General features: G+C 45.4%; 1 protein-coding gene across 1 annotated transcript in view; it reads left to right on the forward strand.

Annotated features, from left to right (window-relative positions):
• The window catches only part of GRM2 (glutamate metabotropic receptor 2), a 442,819-nt gene that overhangs the window by 405,050 nt on the left and 20,557 nt on the right, over positions 1–17,212 (forward strand). Inside the window, exon 5 of the mRNA XM_085625166.1 lies at positions 8,911–9,085. Coding sequence (XP_085481292.1) covers positions 8,911–9,085 — 175 coding nt within the window. The remainder of the gene's footprint in view (positions 1–8,910; positions 9,086–17,212) is intronic.

Below are 17,212 nucleotides of genomic sequence, written 5' to 3' on the forward strand. Positions count from 1 at the left end.
TAAGAGATCCTTGCCACTTGTTAGATGGTATACTGAAAGCATCTTTACAATCTTCAGAGTTAATAAAGAATGCTATTGACTTTTTAGTCCATTCTGGTGCACTGTTTTGTTATGCGCAGGAACTAAAATACAAATATTTCTCATTTTGTGCTTTGTGTGGCATCAAAGAAAGAGTCATCCCAACGGTGTCGCATATCTGATGGTTCTCAGTCCAAGGGGCTGTGAATGCTATAGTATCCATGTGGCAACCCTTTACAGACTTTTTGATGTGTGATGATGCCAAAGGCAAGCAATGTGAGGAACTTTGGTCGCATATTGTTAATGATGTGAAAAAAGTGCACTCTACTGCATTCTTAGATTTTTACAGGAGAACATAACTGACATAGCGGACATAATAAAAAAAACTAGGGTCTGAAAAAACCCTTGGCTGCTAAGTGTTCAGCATAACTGGTGTGGATGTGAAACATATCCCTGGGAGTAGGCTCGGCGACTCCTTTAGTTACTCTGGAAATGTAACATGTTCCATGTTAGAGTGCTTGCCACTTGGTAAGCAAAGCAATGTTCAAGAGCAATTCAGGAACTTTGATTTTACAATGTATGAGAAACGGCTTGCAATGATGCATAGAAATGTCCCTTCACTAACCATGGCATATTAAGTCAATTAAACCTCACTGTGTTACTCTGTACAAGTTCTAGATCCCTTCCGTAAAGAATAATTTTCTCTATAGTTTCAAAAGTGCTGCTTCATATTTGACCGCTTCAATAACTCTGAGGGCATAAGCACCCAGTTAAACACAAATGTTGCAGAACCTGCCCAGAGAATCGCAATCTTCAAGTGCACCAGGATTGGCACGGAAAGCTGTCAGTGGCCAGGGTTAGCAAATTGCGTATTGGCTGTTTTGGTGTTGCCTGTCTCAAGTGCCAATGTTGAGAGGGCCTTTTGTAACAGATAAAAGTTTACATGGGAAGGAAAGAGCGAGCGCACATGACCAAAGACTCACTGAAGAAGTATTGTATGGTGTACTACGATAAGTTTGATTTGTAAAAATGTTTTTGGACCTCATATACACTGTCTATATACCATGCACTACCATTGCAAAAATGAAGCAATAAGATAAGCAAAACGTTCCATAAACACCGGAAAAACACTGTTCCTGTTGTTTTTAATGGTGCAAAAATGTGTAAGTACTGATAGCCACTGTTTATAAGGTATTGAAATCACTTGAAAACACTGAAAAAAAACACCAGAATTTACCAAAAATAGAAATTGAAAACAGGAAAGCCTAATTATAATTGAACAAGTAGCACTATGGCCTGCCGCATAACTATATTCGGAAAGGAGAGAAATCTATCTTTACAGAGAAAATAAATTCGGTTCATAGCGTCAGCGCTCTGTGGTGTAAGGAGAGGGTTGTTAACTCAATATATAACAGAAAATTTATTGGGGGAAAGACAGAACTAGTGGAGTCTGCACTTGTGTGTGCGCGTCAACATATGATGCTTGACGTCAGACATGAATGTCCAGTGTTAAACAGAATTTATCTTTCCACCTACATTAAACACATGTAAAAAACTGTAAAATAAGCCAAATATGGAAATAGGTATTAACAATGCAAAATGTCAGTTACATTTGTGGCCAACCAGCTTCTCTGATCTACTTTATCCTTTGCTCACAACTTGCACTTTCGCTTAAGAGTTTTAAGATGCAAGAGTAAGTGATGGGAATGATAAAAGGATTATTCCAAATTATTTGCAGCTTAAGACCAATGTGCATAGTTCTCGTTTCTGTGTGCTCCAATTTCTCCACTTCCCCTTGGCCTAGGGCACTTGGGGAGTTATTTTGCGATATCAAATATTCATATTGCCCAAGTACTTATAGACTTCAGAGCCTTAAAAGTGTAGATCATTTTCTGTTTTCAAATTATTTTGGAATCAATGAGTATGTTATATTCTTGACATTATTATCTCCACTGTGGGAGAGCAAGTATTCATTATCATCATATCACAGATATTGATCCTCCGGAATTTTTTTCAAAAATCAATTCTGTGCTTGCTCTATGGTATAAAACATTCTTTCACCATTATTGTTTTTTAATAACCCTTTTATTAAAATTTAAAGCCAAACACAACACCTTCCGTAGAGAAAGAAATACATCCTGCTGCCCAGCCATCACATGCATCTTTTCTAACAGGTACACAGAGCATAGGTTGGCAGGGTGCATGGTATGCACACATAGTAAGCCAAGCTGTATAAGCCTTCCATCCCCCCGCCCCAATCTTTTGATGCTTCTCTAGACAGCCACGGTACTTATACACAGGTTTTTATAAATCAGCACAATAGTTTAGTCCATGATTTCACCATTATTATTGATGTTGAAGCTTCAGCTGGTATTCAGTTTTTAGGTTGAGCCTGGGCAATGCATGCGCTGCTCGGCGAGGCATGCTGTATTCGGAATAAGGACGTGAAGCTCCGCCCACTCTCCACCCATATTTTTCATTGGCTTTTGGCACTGTCCTTCTGATTTGTTAATAGGCTTGGTGGTCCCTCCTTAGTGCCGCCTTGTCTTCATTTGTAACCTCCCATGGCGACACCCCCGTTACGTGTGTTGTTGCTCGGTAGGGTTTAATTTTAGCCTCCGAGCACTATTTTGTTAAATGCTTTTCACCTGCCTGCAAAGCAGGCAGGACACGCTCTCTTGTAGGGCTTCATTTATTTTTTCCATAGCATGGCACTCCACAGTTTTCTATATTTTAGCTTTTGTTTGTTAAAGCGCCCCATGCCGCACTTTCACGTTAATGCCGGCCACGCCCCTTTCTTCAGACGAGCCGCGTCTAAGAAAAGGGGCACTGCCGCCATTAAAGCGAAAGCGCATAACGGGGCACTTTTGCAAAAAACCATTTGCAATGCAATAGGCCTCGTGTTTTTAAGAGTTTAGTAAATGCGAGACCTATTGCATTGCAAATGCTTGTGATTTCCTGTTGCCCGCAGTGGCGTAGCAAGGGGGAGGCGGGGGTGGTCCGCCCTGGGTGGCACGAGCTTTGGGGGTGGCGGCCTCCTACCGCTCTTACCTGCTGTCTCGGGGCGGCAGCAATTGCACCCCCCCCCCCGCTGTACATTGCGGCAGTCGTGGGGCGGTGATCGGCCATAGGGCTCGCTACGCCACTGGTTGCCTGCAATCACTTCTGTGCTTTGGCACATATTGGACTGCTGCTTGCAGAGGAAAACACCATAAATCATCCGGTGTCAGGATCTGTTCCTCTCCTGTCCATCAGCGCTCATCTGTGTTGCTTGGGGGGTCATGGGAGGTCTGTTGTTAAACTCCTCAGATTCACTGGAAAGGCGGGGGCGTCATTTTCTTTCTCACAAAAAATGTATCTCAGTTTCATGGACATTATTTTTGCAAACGCCTACTTCAGCGTGTTTTCCGCAGTACATTCCCAATGCAAAATAACCTGTTTACCCTCTACGGAAGAACGGAAAAGAATCAATTTACAACCTTCTGCGGAAACAAGAATGCAAAATAAAAGGCGAGGCTGCTTCACAGTCCCCCAAGTAGGCAAATGTACGGCAAATTAATTCAGAAAATGTTAACACTGCTTACTGTGCATGGAAAAGTGTTGCCAACGTTTAAAGAGCCACGGTTTTAATATGGTGCCTGTTCTAATATATTTTTATACACATACATTACCTAATGGTTTGTGTTACGAGGATGGAGATTTCCGTTTTCCACTTTATATAAACGTGATAAATGAAATTATTTCACCCTACCCAATAGCCACGGGTGTTGTTTATAAAAAATAATAATAGCCACTACACTGTGGAAAGCAACTGCCTTGTGATTGTCCTTGGTAAAGGGCTAAGTGCAGGCCTGGCACTTCGAAAATAGAACAGCTTAGATGATGGTTATTACCAACCAGGGCGTCACTGCTGTCCTCTGTCCCTCTCAACAGGAATGCAACTGGTGTTAATTGCCACTTTTCACCTGGAGACACTGTTCCTAGAAAGGAGGAAGCAAATACAGCCAGGATGCCCATGCTTGGTAACAGTGCATGGATTCCAGAAATCCAGTGATGAAAGAAACTGCCACAAACAATAGCAAGTCAAACCTTTCAGTGCTAGCATTCCCAACAAATGTTAGCATTGCCTCCACTTCCCTCCACCACCAGGAAAAGTATGTTTCTTTAGTATGACAGACGGTGGAGGGGCGAGGTGACATGATACTGTACATGTGGTGCAGGTTGGCGACCAAAGGGCACTGTGAGGGATGAACATTGAGGCCTAGAGACAGTAGGTATCCCGGATTGTGACGTCTTTAACATGCAACGTCATCAGGGTCACTGTATACAGGAGAGCCTGCAGCTTCCTGCAGAAGAGGAGAACCGGAAGTGGTCTTAGATATGGGAGAGAGCTTGAAAGATGACATATGAGGGATTTAAGTGGTAAAGTAAGGGGCACTGAAGGAAACTGCAGGAAGTGGCAGAGCACTTTACAAGAGTGGTATATTATAAAACCTAATGAAAGACAGGGGCATATGTTCATATGGGTACAGAAGTAGGCATGTGGAGAATACATAATAACACCCAATATAGGGGAAACACCTACACAAGAGAGAGTCAGCAGCTAGCTATTTACATTAAATTACATTGGGAGAACATGAGAGTAAAGCTCAAAAGTACTACCTGTCGGGTCAGAATTTGAGTTGTGCTGCTCGCTTAGCTGCTGTTAACGGCCATGATAGGATCAGTGCATGGTAGGCCGGGGCAACTAATATCAATACAGATCCATAAAGCACAAACAACACATTTGTGTAGTCTGATTATTTGGTGCATTTATCAAAGTGAAAGTGAGAAGAGAGAACAAGCATTTGCAATGCAATAGGTCTTGCGTTTGCGAGAGTTTGAGCTATTGGCATTGTAAATGGCAATGTCTTTTATTCATGTGTTTTAAAAACCTGAAAGCAGTGCGTAAACACACACTTTGTTTTTATGGTCCTTGCGTACGAGACGCATGGCTGGTAGTAAAAGAGGCGCAGTTACTGCCAGCCTTACTTCTCATAAGCAACGACAATAAGTACAATATTCGTGTTTACGCACCGCTTGCAGTTTTTCAATACATATAAATAAAAGACATTGTCATTTACAATGACAATAGTTCAAACTTTTGAAAATGCGAGACCTATTGCAATACACAAATGCTTGTTGGACTTTATTAACATCAAGGTCAGGAAAACATACCTTTTCCGTCAACTGAGACTGTGTTTTAATGGCATCCTGGTGCCAAGAGTAGATAGCCAGGTGACTCAACTTTGACCAATATTGCAACTCAACGTTATACACTTGCAGTTGTAATGCCCGTTTGTCCATTCCTGGTAATGGGGTGACACAGTGCCTGAAAACAGCGGGATCAGCGGCTTATGATCAGTTACTACATGGAAACAATGTCCCCCATTTGCTCGTCATTGGCTCTCTCTCTAGCTGAGTGTACTTCCTGTCTATGCCCTTGGGTGCCCCCTCCCAAATGTGATTGTTGCACATTCTTCACAGTTTTACTCTTGTAGTCACACAAGGACCTGATCACTTTATTTTCAATATCAAAAAATGGTTATATTCCCAAAAAGCTGCAGAAACCAGTCAGACACACTTTCCGGTGCATTTGCCAGTTTGCTCTCCTATACCTTCCTTTACACAGCTCTCACCCCTTGAGAAGAGCCACCTTTGGTGAGGCATTTTGTTTCCAGATGCTGCTGGCATAGATCTGTATATAACCACTACAATAAGGGGAACCCCTGAATGAATAAAGGTAGAGCAGCAGGGGATAAATCAAGAGTAAACAAGTAAGAGTCTGCTGTACCTATATGTTTTAACAACACGCATTTAAGTCAGTTTCTAATAGAAAACCACTCTTACTAGACCATGCATATAAATTATGCCACAAATCAAGTTGCCATATTTTTACTTTTTTATTTTCAAATTAATTGAAAAGATTTTTTCTCAAATGCATAAATCATATGTTGAAAAGAACAGTTCAACTGACAAAGGGCATAATAACCCTACACACAAGAATGCCCATGGAAAATCTGAGACACAAATTATTCAAACTTTCTCTCTCACACTTAAATCCATTCAAACCATGACAACATACTACACATACATCCTAAAATATGGAAAGTGAACAATTCAGAGGCCCAACGTGGTTGGCATATCTTTTTTATTTTTTTCCATGAAAAAACACTAATTGATATATTGTAGGTAGGGGTTTATAATCGTAGATATTCAATGGGGAAAAAAAGGAGAAACAAGGGATTATCCTTTAAAAAAATGTAAAGTCTCAATGAATCTGTATAGCGAACAAATCATTTCAAAACGCCACCTCTCAGCACTTGAGTAGAGCCCCCTTTGGTGAGGCATTTTGTTTCCAGATGCCGCTGGCATAGATCTGTATATAATCTGTACATTATAAATTATGCTTATCATGTCATGCAGACCAGCCAGTGGCGCTCGAACAACATTTTGGTAAACTTCAGTAGCCAAGAATATTCTAAAATTTTAATGTTTGTATCTTCTGGAGTCCAGATGCACCAAAAACATGGTAATATGTAAACTCTGTTGAACCAATTAAGGTTTATCCAAAGAGGTCTGTTTTCAACGACCATCTTGCCCCGTTGAGGTCCATCATCAGGTCATCAACGGTTGGTATTGAGTGCCTTTCTCTTTTTATGGCTTTGTTGAGAAGTCTTCATATAAAGACATTTGTGACCTGCTCCCAGGTGACTAAGCATTTTCACCAGGACTGTAAAATCAATGAGTAGATTGACTGGTGAAGTAATGAGTTTGCCAGTCCTGAAAACAACTTTTCAAACTCTTTCAATAAATACTGAATTTCACAACACTGTCATGATCTGCTGCTAATCCTTTCCACACTTTTACTTCCAGAGTAATAAGGTTCATAGGATGTCATTTGCATCAGGCAGTTCATGATAGAGGCACAGTGTCGGTATACCTTCTACGTTTATGTGTAGGTCACATATCAGTGGTCTCAAACTGAACACTTACACCCCTGAGTAATTTGCATGCATACCACCTTATTCTGATCATCATCCGTGCATGTGCTGGCCAGCTCTCTGAGTCATGCATGAAAGTTGTTTAGTTATGGACCCTCCTTTTACTGTGCTTGCCATAGGAGGAACTGCTGAGAGTCCAGGTCAAATTTAGGGTTAAAGTGTTTCCAAGGCAGCCACAGACTTTTCATAGTCATTTCACCCTTGTGTCTGATATTTTGAGTATGTCCTTTTCTGCATAATATAGGAGCAATAGTCATCTGACACCATTTTCTTGCCATCACATAACTTCTTGAAGAAATTGTTCAGAGTTTCATTCTATAATTTCTGAAATGTTCAGCAGTCATTGATGCTGCCAGTTCACTAAAAAAACAGGAGCCGGCAGCCATAGAAGCCACAGGACTCACCAGTCCTGTGGCATCTAATCTGCCTTGCTCACCCCTTGATTTGGGTCTTTGTGAGGAGCAACACAGCAGCCCTCAGGTATCCTCCCCTGACCACTAGTGCTTTATTGTAAGAGCCACAGTCTCTCCCAACCATGGACTTGTTCTCTGTGCCTGCATACCATCACGTCCACTGTCAAATAAATATACATTTGTGCTGAATCACTGGGGCCCAAGCAGGGCCAAGTCCAGCTGCTGATGTGGATGTGTGTAACCATCTGTCGTGTGACATCAGATGTTAGTGTAAAGCAATAAACATAAGATCAGTCTCTGTAGGGAAGTCAAATCACCCAGTGACTCCTATCCACTGTAACTAAGGCTGATGGGTACACAAACACCAAAGTAGGGCTTGAGGGAATGAGGGAGAGTGTAAACATACCCTGACTTTAAGACATACAAAGGCTGTTGAGAGATGTGTAGCCGGGCTGCGTGAAGGAGACACAAAGGGCCTGCTTACGATGGTGGAAGGCCCGCCACCGCCAGCCATGCGGTGGCGGGCCCTCCGTCATCAGACAGCAATTCTCCCCCCGCCATATTACTATGGCGGGGGGAATCGTTCCAGGACTGTGGCGGTTGTAAAGACCACCCGCCACAGTTCCACCACAGGCAATCATTCCGATTTCCTGGCAGAGCGGTCAGCATGTGTGAAAGAGTGGCGGTGCCTAGCAGGCACCATCCGCTATATTATGATGCTGGACGCAGCCAGCCTTTCCGTGGTGGGGAAACCGCCAGTGAAAGGCTGGTGGAATGCATTTGGGGGCCTGTTACGGGCCCCCCTTGTGTTAGGGGGTGGTGGTGCACTGTGGGGGTACCCATGGTATCCCCCTACATTTCACTGCACTAGGTGGCAGGCACCGCGTGGTGCCTGCCACGTAGTGCAGTGAAAAGCACGACCTGCAAGTTTAGCACGGTGGCAGGTGCTGCAGCCAGCAGCACCCGCCACAATGTTAACCATGCACAATGCGACCGCCACAGTGGCGGTCACATTGTAATCTGACGTGCCGGGCCGCCATGTTGCAGGCGGGCGGTCCCAGGCACTGCTATGGTGGCGGGCAGACTCAAGTCCGCCCGCCATCATAATGACCCCCCCCAAGTTAGTTGAACTCACAAATTGTATCTCAATAGGAATGCATGTGAGGGAATGAGAATCTACCCGTTTCAGCTAGTTTGTTTTGCAAACTTTCAGGAATTTTGAAAATAAATACACAGAGCGCAGTTTCATGTACTTTTTTCATTGATTGTAGAATTTGTCTAAGAATCATCAATATTATTAACCTGAATTTCTACAGACTTTTTAATCTATGTCCATCCTTTTTGGGGCTATCTCTTTTGGTTGAGTGTATTGTAGTTCTCTGGTAAAGTGAACAGAATGGTGCCTCATCATCAGTTTCTTTTTCTGCTCTCCACAGGTCCAGATGACCACCATGTGCATCTCGATCAGTCTGAGTGGCTCTGTTGTGCTTGGCTGTCTTTTTACCCCCAAACTGCACATCATCCTTTTCCAGCCCCAGAAGAACACTGCCAGCCACCGCAGCACCACAAGTCGCTTCAGCGTCACTGCCGCAGGATCTGCCTGCTCCCACGGTGAGTCTTGTTGTATATGAGAGAGAGAGCCCAAGGCCCTATCCTGTGTTTTATGTTCATGAATAACCCATGTTTGTCCACAGCTTACATAGGGTCAACCAGCAATGACAGCAGTTTTGCCATGTTTTTGATCATACATTTGACCGGGACAGAGTCTGAGAATCCACAACGAGTGTTCAAACTAATACTGCCCAGCTGCCCTGCTGAAACATTCTTCCTCTCTGTCCCTACTTGACACATTCTGCTGCAGGATGTAATTCTGGAGTAGTTACAGTATGCTAGAGTCCTTTTCCTCCCTTCCTCTTTTGGCACCTAAGCATGTTTTCCTCTTTACTGAACATGTTAAACTAAAGTTAGTTCTGCTGCAGCCCCAAGGGTCATGTTACTATCATTAGCTCACAGCATCTCTGCCTTTGTAACCCAACACGTGTTGTCGGTTCTGTTAAATCCTAAATCTTTACTACACCCCTACTAAAATAATACTCTATGTTGAATGTAGATTATTACTGGGCTATCCGGTTTTCAGTGGTTATTTTTTGTGGTTTTCTGTGGTATTTTATCACTGTTTTCCAAACCTTCTGAAATCAGTCTGATCCTTGTTTATTCACCTGCCTAACCCCAAAGATATACGAAAAAGACAACTGTTTTTTTTCCCCAGTGTTTACAAAATACGTTGTTTTGCAATGTTAGCCAGTACTTGTGTAACAATGATATTATGTATTGTTAGAAATGAGGTCTCTAGTTGGTAGTGGTTTGCACCCTGTCTAAGTAGGGACCCACACTCTAGTCAGGGTAAGTGTAGCGCACACTAAGTTTAAGTTTAACTGTGCTAACCCTCTGGTAGGTTGGCTCAGAGCAATCAGGCAAAGCTAGAGAGGCAATGTGTAAAGTATTTGTGCACACACACAGCAACACAGTGAAACACCACAAAGCTACTCCACACCAGTTTAGAAAAATAGGCAATATTTATCTGAGTACAACTAGACTAAAATGCCAAAAATCCAACATACACAATGCAAGATATGAATTTTTCAAGATTAAAAAATGTATAGCGCTTAGAAACACAGTAGCTCCGGCTGAGGCTATCTCGACATGCTTGACGGACTCTAATACACAAGTTCAGGCTGACCGCAATGGACCACGGACTGGCTACAGAGTCGCACGGACTCCGGTCACAGTACCTTGGAGACATCGAGAATCAAAGACAAAGCGAGGTGCCGGGGAGGTGAGGCGTCATGGAGGCAGTTACAGCGTCAGTTCCATACTGCTATGCAGGTTGTTGGCACATTGGTGCTCTGGGATGGTGCGTTGCACAACGGAGGTGAGGTGTCATTGAAGCAAGTGAGGTGTTGGTTCCTGGGGGCTGTGCAGAGTCGTTGAGCCGCTGACACCCAGGAACGATCCGAGGCACAGGAAAGGTGATGCAGAGGTTGCAGCGAGGCGTCAGTTCCACTGTCAGTGCAGTGTCGATGAAAGGTTGAGGGTCAAGCCGCGAGGTATCGACTTTATGCATCGATGTCACACCACAGGGCCACATGTGCTGCGGCGGAGTCGGGCGTCATGGACTTCAGTGATGCAGTACTCAAGACTCACACAGTGGTGGTTCTTCAGCGGTGCTACGGCGGCGTCAGACCTTGCGTTTTAAGTTGTGGTTTTTGCATTGAGTGGGAACCACGGCTTTTGTGCAGGCAGCGGCACTGATTCTGAAGTCACGCTCGAAGTCGATGTGTTGATATCTTCTTTTTAGCACAAAAACTCTCTTTTGAGGGCCCAGGAGCTGAATTTGGCCCCACTTGGCAGAGTAGGGCTCTCAGCAAAGTAACCCAGGTGCTACAGGTGAAGTCTTTGATGGCCCTGAGACTTCCAACAGGAGGCAAGCTCAACTCAAGCCCTTGGAGAAACTTTAGACAGCTGGATGCAGAGAGTAAATTCCAATCCTCACACTCACAGACAAGAAGCAGAAGACAGGAGGCCAACACAGCAAAGCAAGCATGAAACTGGAAGTACAACAGCTCTTCTTCCAGGCAGAATGTCCTCAGTCCAGAAGTGTTCTGTGTATATTGTGTCAGAGGTCCAGTACCTATACCCATTTTAGCCTTTGAAGTAGGGAGACTTCATAGAAAGTTCTTTGTAGTGCAGTAGACCCTGTCCTTTCTGCCCCTGCCTCCAGACACACTACAGAGGGGTATGCAGCTCTTTGTGTGGGGACAGGCATGGCACTATTCAGGTGTAAGTGTCAACTTCTCCCACCCCTCTAGCTCAGGAAGATCCATCAGCCTGGTGATGGGCTATCAGGATATGCAGGGCATACCTCAGTTCCCATTGTGTGTGACTGTCTAGAGTTAATCCACAAAGCCCAGTTGCCACACTGACCCAGACGTGTATTCTAGGGACGGGCAGAGGTACAGAATGGTTATAGAAAGAACATGCCATCTTTATAAAAGTACAAAAACTGGGGGGGGGGGAATAGGCCCAAAGGACCAGAACCAGGTAGGGCCGTACTAAATTTAATACAAAAAGGAGAACCTGGCTCCGCTTGACGTTATGCTCTTATTATTTTTGAGCAACAAACAGACCACTATCTTTTCTGTTTGAATGGAATTTTTATTAAACCATTCCTTTCTTTGCAATTGTTTATATTTACCGAAAAGATTTTAGTTGCATGAAAAGTGAAGAGACACACATTTTTCAAATTAACATACAAAACATGAAAAAACTTATGACAATTCACAATAGACAGTGCATGAAATACTTATATTTATTTATTTAATCTTTATTTCGGCCGATTTGGCCATAAAAGATGTACAAAAGAAGCACAATGAACATGTAACACCATCAGAGAAAGTAATCAGGAAACACATCAGATAAAAGACCATACAATTAAAATTAGAACTTAAAATTAGGTGGGAGCCTGCGACTTTAAAATACGGGTGCGAATATGCCAGACATTAGTAAGAAATTTGGCTAGTGCAAACACAATTGGACCTGAAACGTCAGTTTTTAAAATCCTATACACCGGGAGGTACTCCCTAAAACCAAGGTTTCTAATGAGTGGTAGGAGCCAATATTTCCTGGCGGCCTTGTAAGTTGGACAAAACAAGACCACATGCAGATCGCTTTCCTCTGCTCCCACACATGTCGGACATAGCTTGGTAGATGGCAGTGTTGACCAGGAGCAGGTGTAAGATCGCAGAGGCAATGTGCCATATCTCCATTGGAGAAATAGCTTCCTGGCCAACACAGGAGACATAGCGTCCAGAACCCTCTCCAGCCGGTATGAGTCCTTGCTTTGCGCGAATACAAATGTTAGTGACCCCTCATCCTTGCAGTCTAAGGCCATAGATAATTTCTGCTCGTGGTAAGCACTGACCAAAACTCTTCGTGGGATCCTTAGTGAGGCATTAGCAGGATCCGACCACAGGTCGGCGAGCCCCAGTCCCGTACAGGACTTTTTTATATATTTTATCCACGGGATCTGTAGAGCTTTAGGGTGGGTTAGAAACTCCCTCAGTTCCGCCCTATACGAAGAAAGTTCTTCGCTGCTCCATAGCCTTCGCCAGTAGAGGTCTGAGACCTAGTTCATCTGCTATTGGTCTCAGCCCCAGGTCCATCCTCAGGGGGAGGAGCGGGGTACTGGACGGGAGTGCTACTATCTGTCTAATGAAGTTGTTCTCAGTTATAGACAAGCTGCAGGAAGCTGTGTGACCCCACATTTCCGCCCCGTACATCAGAGCTCCTCTTGCCTGAGCCTTGTATATCTGAATAAGCGGCCCCAGCGGTCGATATGTCGAGCTTTTCATCAACCGAACGATGCCGCCAGTGGTCTGCACTAATTTAAGATTAACCCTAGTCTGGTGGGTTCCCCAAGACATGGTTTCATTCAACGTTACACCTAGATATTCAAAGGTGGAGACTCTCTCTAAACGTGAAGCTCCCAGTAAAGGGTTCGGGCGTGATCTTGGGGTTGGGTTCAGGACCATAAACTTGGTTTTGGTAGAATTAATTTCTAACCCCCTATCTGTGCAGAAAGCCACAAAAGAATCAAGGATCCTCTGTATCCCCATGGGAGTTTTGGACAGCAGCAGGGTGTCATCTGCAAACATAATTGCAGGCACCCTGCTGCCATTCAATTTTGGGGCATCAGTGTATTCAGTTCCATTGAGATGGGCGATTACCCCGTTGACGAAGAGGCAGAACAGGGTCGGTGCCAATACACAGCCCTGTCTGACCCCCCTGTCAACGGGGAATCTGTCCGTTAGTTTCCCAAGTTTCCCGCACCTGACCCGGGCATAGTTATTATGGTGCAATCTCTTTAAAATTATCTGGATGTCTGGGGGGACCCCCATCTCAGCCAGAACACTCCAGAGTTTTCCTCTGGGCACGAGGTCAAAGGCAGCCCTCAGGTCCACAAATATAATGTATAAACTACCCCCTTCCAATATTGCTGCCCTCCAGTAGATAACGTTCAGACGAAAAACCTGATCCACTGTGGAGACTCCCTTTCTAAATCCCGCCTGGTACGGACTGAGGGCGCCTGTTTCCTCCACCCAGTCCTGAAGCCGATTCAGCAGTATCCTGCCAAACAGCTTCTGTGACACGTCAATTAAACTGATTGGTCTATAGTTGGCTGGGAGCAGGGGCGAGCCCTTTTTAAATATAGGAACCACCTCTGCCCCCAGCCAAGTACTCGGAATTTCCATGCCACGCAAGACTCCATTAAACACAGCAGCCAGATAGGGGGCCCAGACACCGGGCTCCTGCTTGAACAGGTCCCCGGGCAGGCCATCCAGACCTGGCGCCTTTCCGCCTTTAAGTCCCGTTAATGCTACCTTCACCTCGCCCACTGTTATCAAATCCCCGCCATACTCTGCCAGTCCAGTACCGATGTCAATCTTGGTTACTCCCAGCTCAGAACTGTAGAGAGACTGGAAGTGTGCCTGCCACACCCCTGCTGCAATATTTGGCTCTATTGCCGAAAGGAGGTTCCCCGACCCCCCGTTTACTACTCTCCAAAACATTCGGTGGTCTCTTGCTGCGAGGGAAGTGGTGAGCCCCTCCCACTGGTTCTCCTCCCATTCGGTTTTAGCATGGGTAACCAGTTTTTTATAAGCCCGTCTATTTTCTCGCAGCTTCTCTCTGCCTGTTCCCTCCTTGATGCTTCTAAGGAGTTCTCCCTTTGCCTTCCTGCAGGCTGCATTGTACCATAGGGCCTTATGTTGCTGGGTCCTCCTCTGATTCTGAACCCTGCTAAAAAGCTCAGAAGCCTCTCCCTTAATAAGGTCCTCATGAGCCTGGTATAATTTCTCATGGTGGTCTGTATTGCCCACATCATTGGCTAGCTCTCCCACTTTTTCCAAAATAGGGATTAAACCTGCGTAGAGCTTCGAAAGTTTCACTTGGCTCGTAGCTAGTTTATCCCACCTGATTCTTCTCCTGTTATTATCTAATAGTAGTTCGGGGTTGAACTCCTCCATGGTTGTTGTGGAGGCCTTTAGCCCAGGATGGCTAAAATCGAGTTCAAGGGCGTTATGGTCACTATCCAATCTCTCCACAACCCTAAAGTCCAAGATAGAAGACCAGTTCACTATCTGCACAAGGGCATAGTCCAAGCAGGACTCTCTTCCCACTCTGTTGTACGTGGTTTTGCTTGGTACATCAGACTTAATACGTCCATTGCAGGCTCTAATTCCATGCTTTAGGGTAAGGGCAGTAATCTGCAGTGCCACAGGCGTACATGCCTTTGGGGAAGGTCCTACGACAGAGGGTACTGAGCACCTGAACTCTTCTTCCATGGGAAATCCCTCTACGAGGCCGACCAGCGGCTCGAAATGGGAATTTAAATCCCCTCCCACTATGTAAGGAATGTCTCTTGGCATTTCCGCTAAGTATACTGAAAGCTCCTCTATAGTGGGAGATTCACGCGAAGCTCCCACTGGCCTGGAGTAAATATTTATCAGGGCAAGTTTCGCTAAGTTCGGCCAGGCTAGTAAAACCACTAGGATATCATCTGATGGCACCGGTAGGCGTGAAGCCTGGCATCCTAAGTGGGATGCCACCCAGGTTGTGAGTCCACCAGAGGGGCGGCCCTTACCCTCCCACCTAGCCGGGATGGAAAATGACTCATATCCTTGGTGGTTGTAATCTTCCCTTGCCCAAGTCTCTTGGAGCATGCAAACATCCCCGGACTCGATGTAAGTTGTCCAATCTTGAGTGCCCAGTTTACTGGCAAGGCCAGCCACATTCCACCAAATTATTCTCATGTGCGCTGGAGAAGCCACAGAACAGATTGCAGAGGTGGAGTGGGGGGAAGAGCCAGCACCAGAGCCAGAAACTACACCAGTTGCTCTAACAGGGTCATTTTCAGAGGTGGGTTCAGCCGGATCAGGAAGTTTACTGGGACCGTTACCCAAGGTCACAGGATTTGAGTCCGGGTTTGGGGGCAGTCAGTCCACACCATCCAAACCGTTCAGGCAGTTAAAGCGATTGTGGTCCAAAAAGGGAGTCTCCAGAGGTCGATAAACTGGACGTGGAGCATATCCCCTATATCTAGATCTTCGTTCCACCCTTGTCCAGTTACCTTGTGACAGATCATGGTGCATGCAAATGGGAGGGAAAAAGAAGGATACTGGCAAAGTCTGTATGGTAGAATCCAGTGATCTATTTGACCCAGCACAAATGTGTAGTACTGTTCCAAGGTCTCGAAAAGACACAATGATACAGTCCCCTGCTATTGATTTCACCGACTTCCCCAACCATGGTACCCTTCTTACCATAATGATCTCATTGTTGAGGTGGGCTGGGAGAGGTCTGTTCCAATTCAACCATTTAATGGTTTTCCTCTTGAGTGAGTGAAAGTTCTCATTTTCACCCAGTTCTAAAGAAGGAACACCAGCCAAAACCACCATGAGGCTGTTAGCCTCTGGTGGTAGGTCGGGTCCCCGTGGTCTAGGGGCAGGCTTACCGGGGAATAGGGGGGCAGTACCAGCATTAGGTAGGACCCGAGGGTTTGAGCCAGTATCTATGCGTTGGAAAGCTGGGCCATCTGACTGTGGTGGTAAGATGTTAGAATTGCTAGAAGGAATTGGAACTGAGATAGCCATAAGTGGCTGTAAAAGGGGAGCGGCTGTGGAGCCCAGAGGAGGCCCCGTGTGGATCGGTGCGTTTTGAATATTGGGGAAGGTTCCTATTGGTAAATTGGACTCAGTGGTTCTACTCTGTTTGTTATCCGAGGTTTTCGGGGTGGTTAAGGTTGCCTCCAGAGTGGTCAGCCTGAGTTCTATTTTCTGCAAGCTCTCGCTAATGGGCAACAGGAGTGATCTAATTAGGGATTCGATGCTCCCCAAAGAGATGCCAGGAAGTAATGCGTTAAGTGGGCTCTTCCCTTTGTCGCTGGTAGACACAGAGGTAATAGTGTTAGTACCCTTAAGGGGGGTAGCCTTGTGCACATTAGCTAATGGCCTATCCAACATAGATACGGACTTAAGTGACTTTCCAAAATCAGAGTGGGGGATCTTGGTCTTCCCCTGACCACCCCTCAACTTCCTTCTGCGCTTATTTGGTGGTGGGTCATGCACCTCTGCCACCACAGTTTGCTTTGGCTTGTTAATCCTGGTTTTAGCTCTGGTGTGCGTTTGGGTGAGTAAGTCAACTACCGTACTACTGGCAGCAAGTAGTGGAGTGATGTCCGTAGTTTGTTTAGGAAGTGGGCCAGGAATAGGAGAACTATCCCGTAGTAATAGGGGAACATCTTCTTGGGATAAAAGATCCTGGCTAGCATTAAGGGAACCTTCCTCTTGGGAGATAGGATAGGGAGTTATATCACTGAGGGGCCTATTTTTCATGTGTTCAATCGAGCGACGTCGCTCTGCCCTACGCATCTCCAGAGATATTTAGTTTCCCCCGTCACCCTTTACCGATTTAAAATAATTGTCCAGAGTCCCGGTGTTGCCTCCCCCCTCCTTCGCTGGTGTTCCGCCGAGGGCCGATGATGGCATACCCAGAACCTATTTCACAAACCAGATAGGATCAAGGAAATGCAGGTGAAAGAGAGTGGGCCCAGCCCAGCCTCCTGCGGCCCCTGACGGCCACAGACGGTCCCGCCCTTGTCCCGGGCTTATCCCCGGGCTC

The sequence above is a fragment of the Triturus cristatus genome, chromosome 9 (genome assembly GCF_964204655.1).
Source record: "Triturus cristatus chromosome 9, aTriCri1.1, whole genome shotgun sequence".
NCBI lineage: Eukaryota > Metazoa > Chordata > Amphibia > Caudata > Salamandridae > Triturus > Triturus cristatus.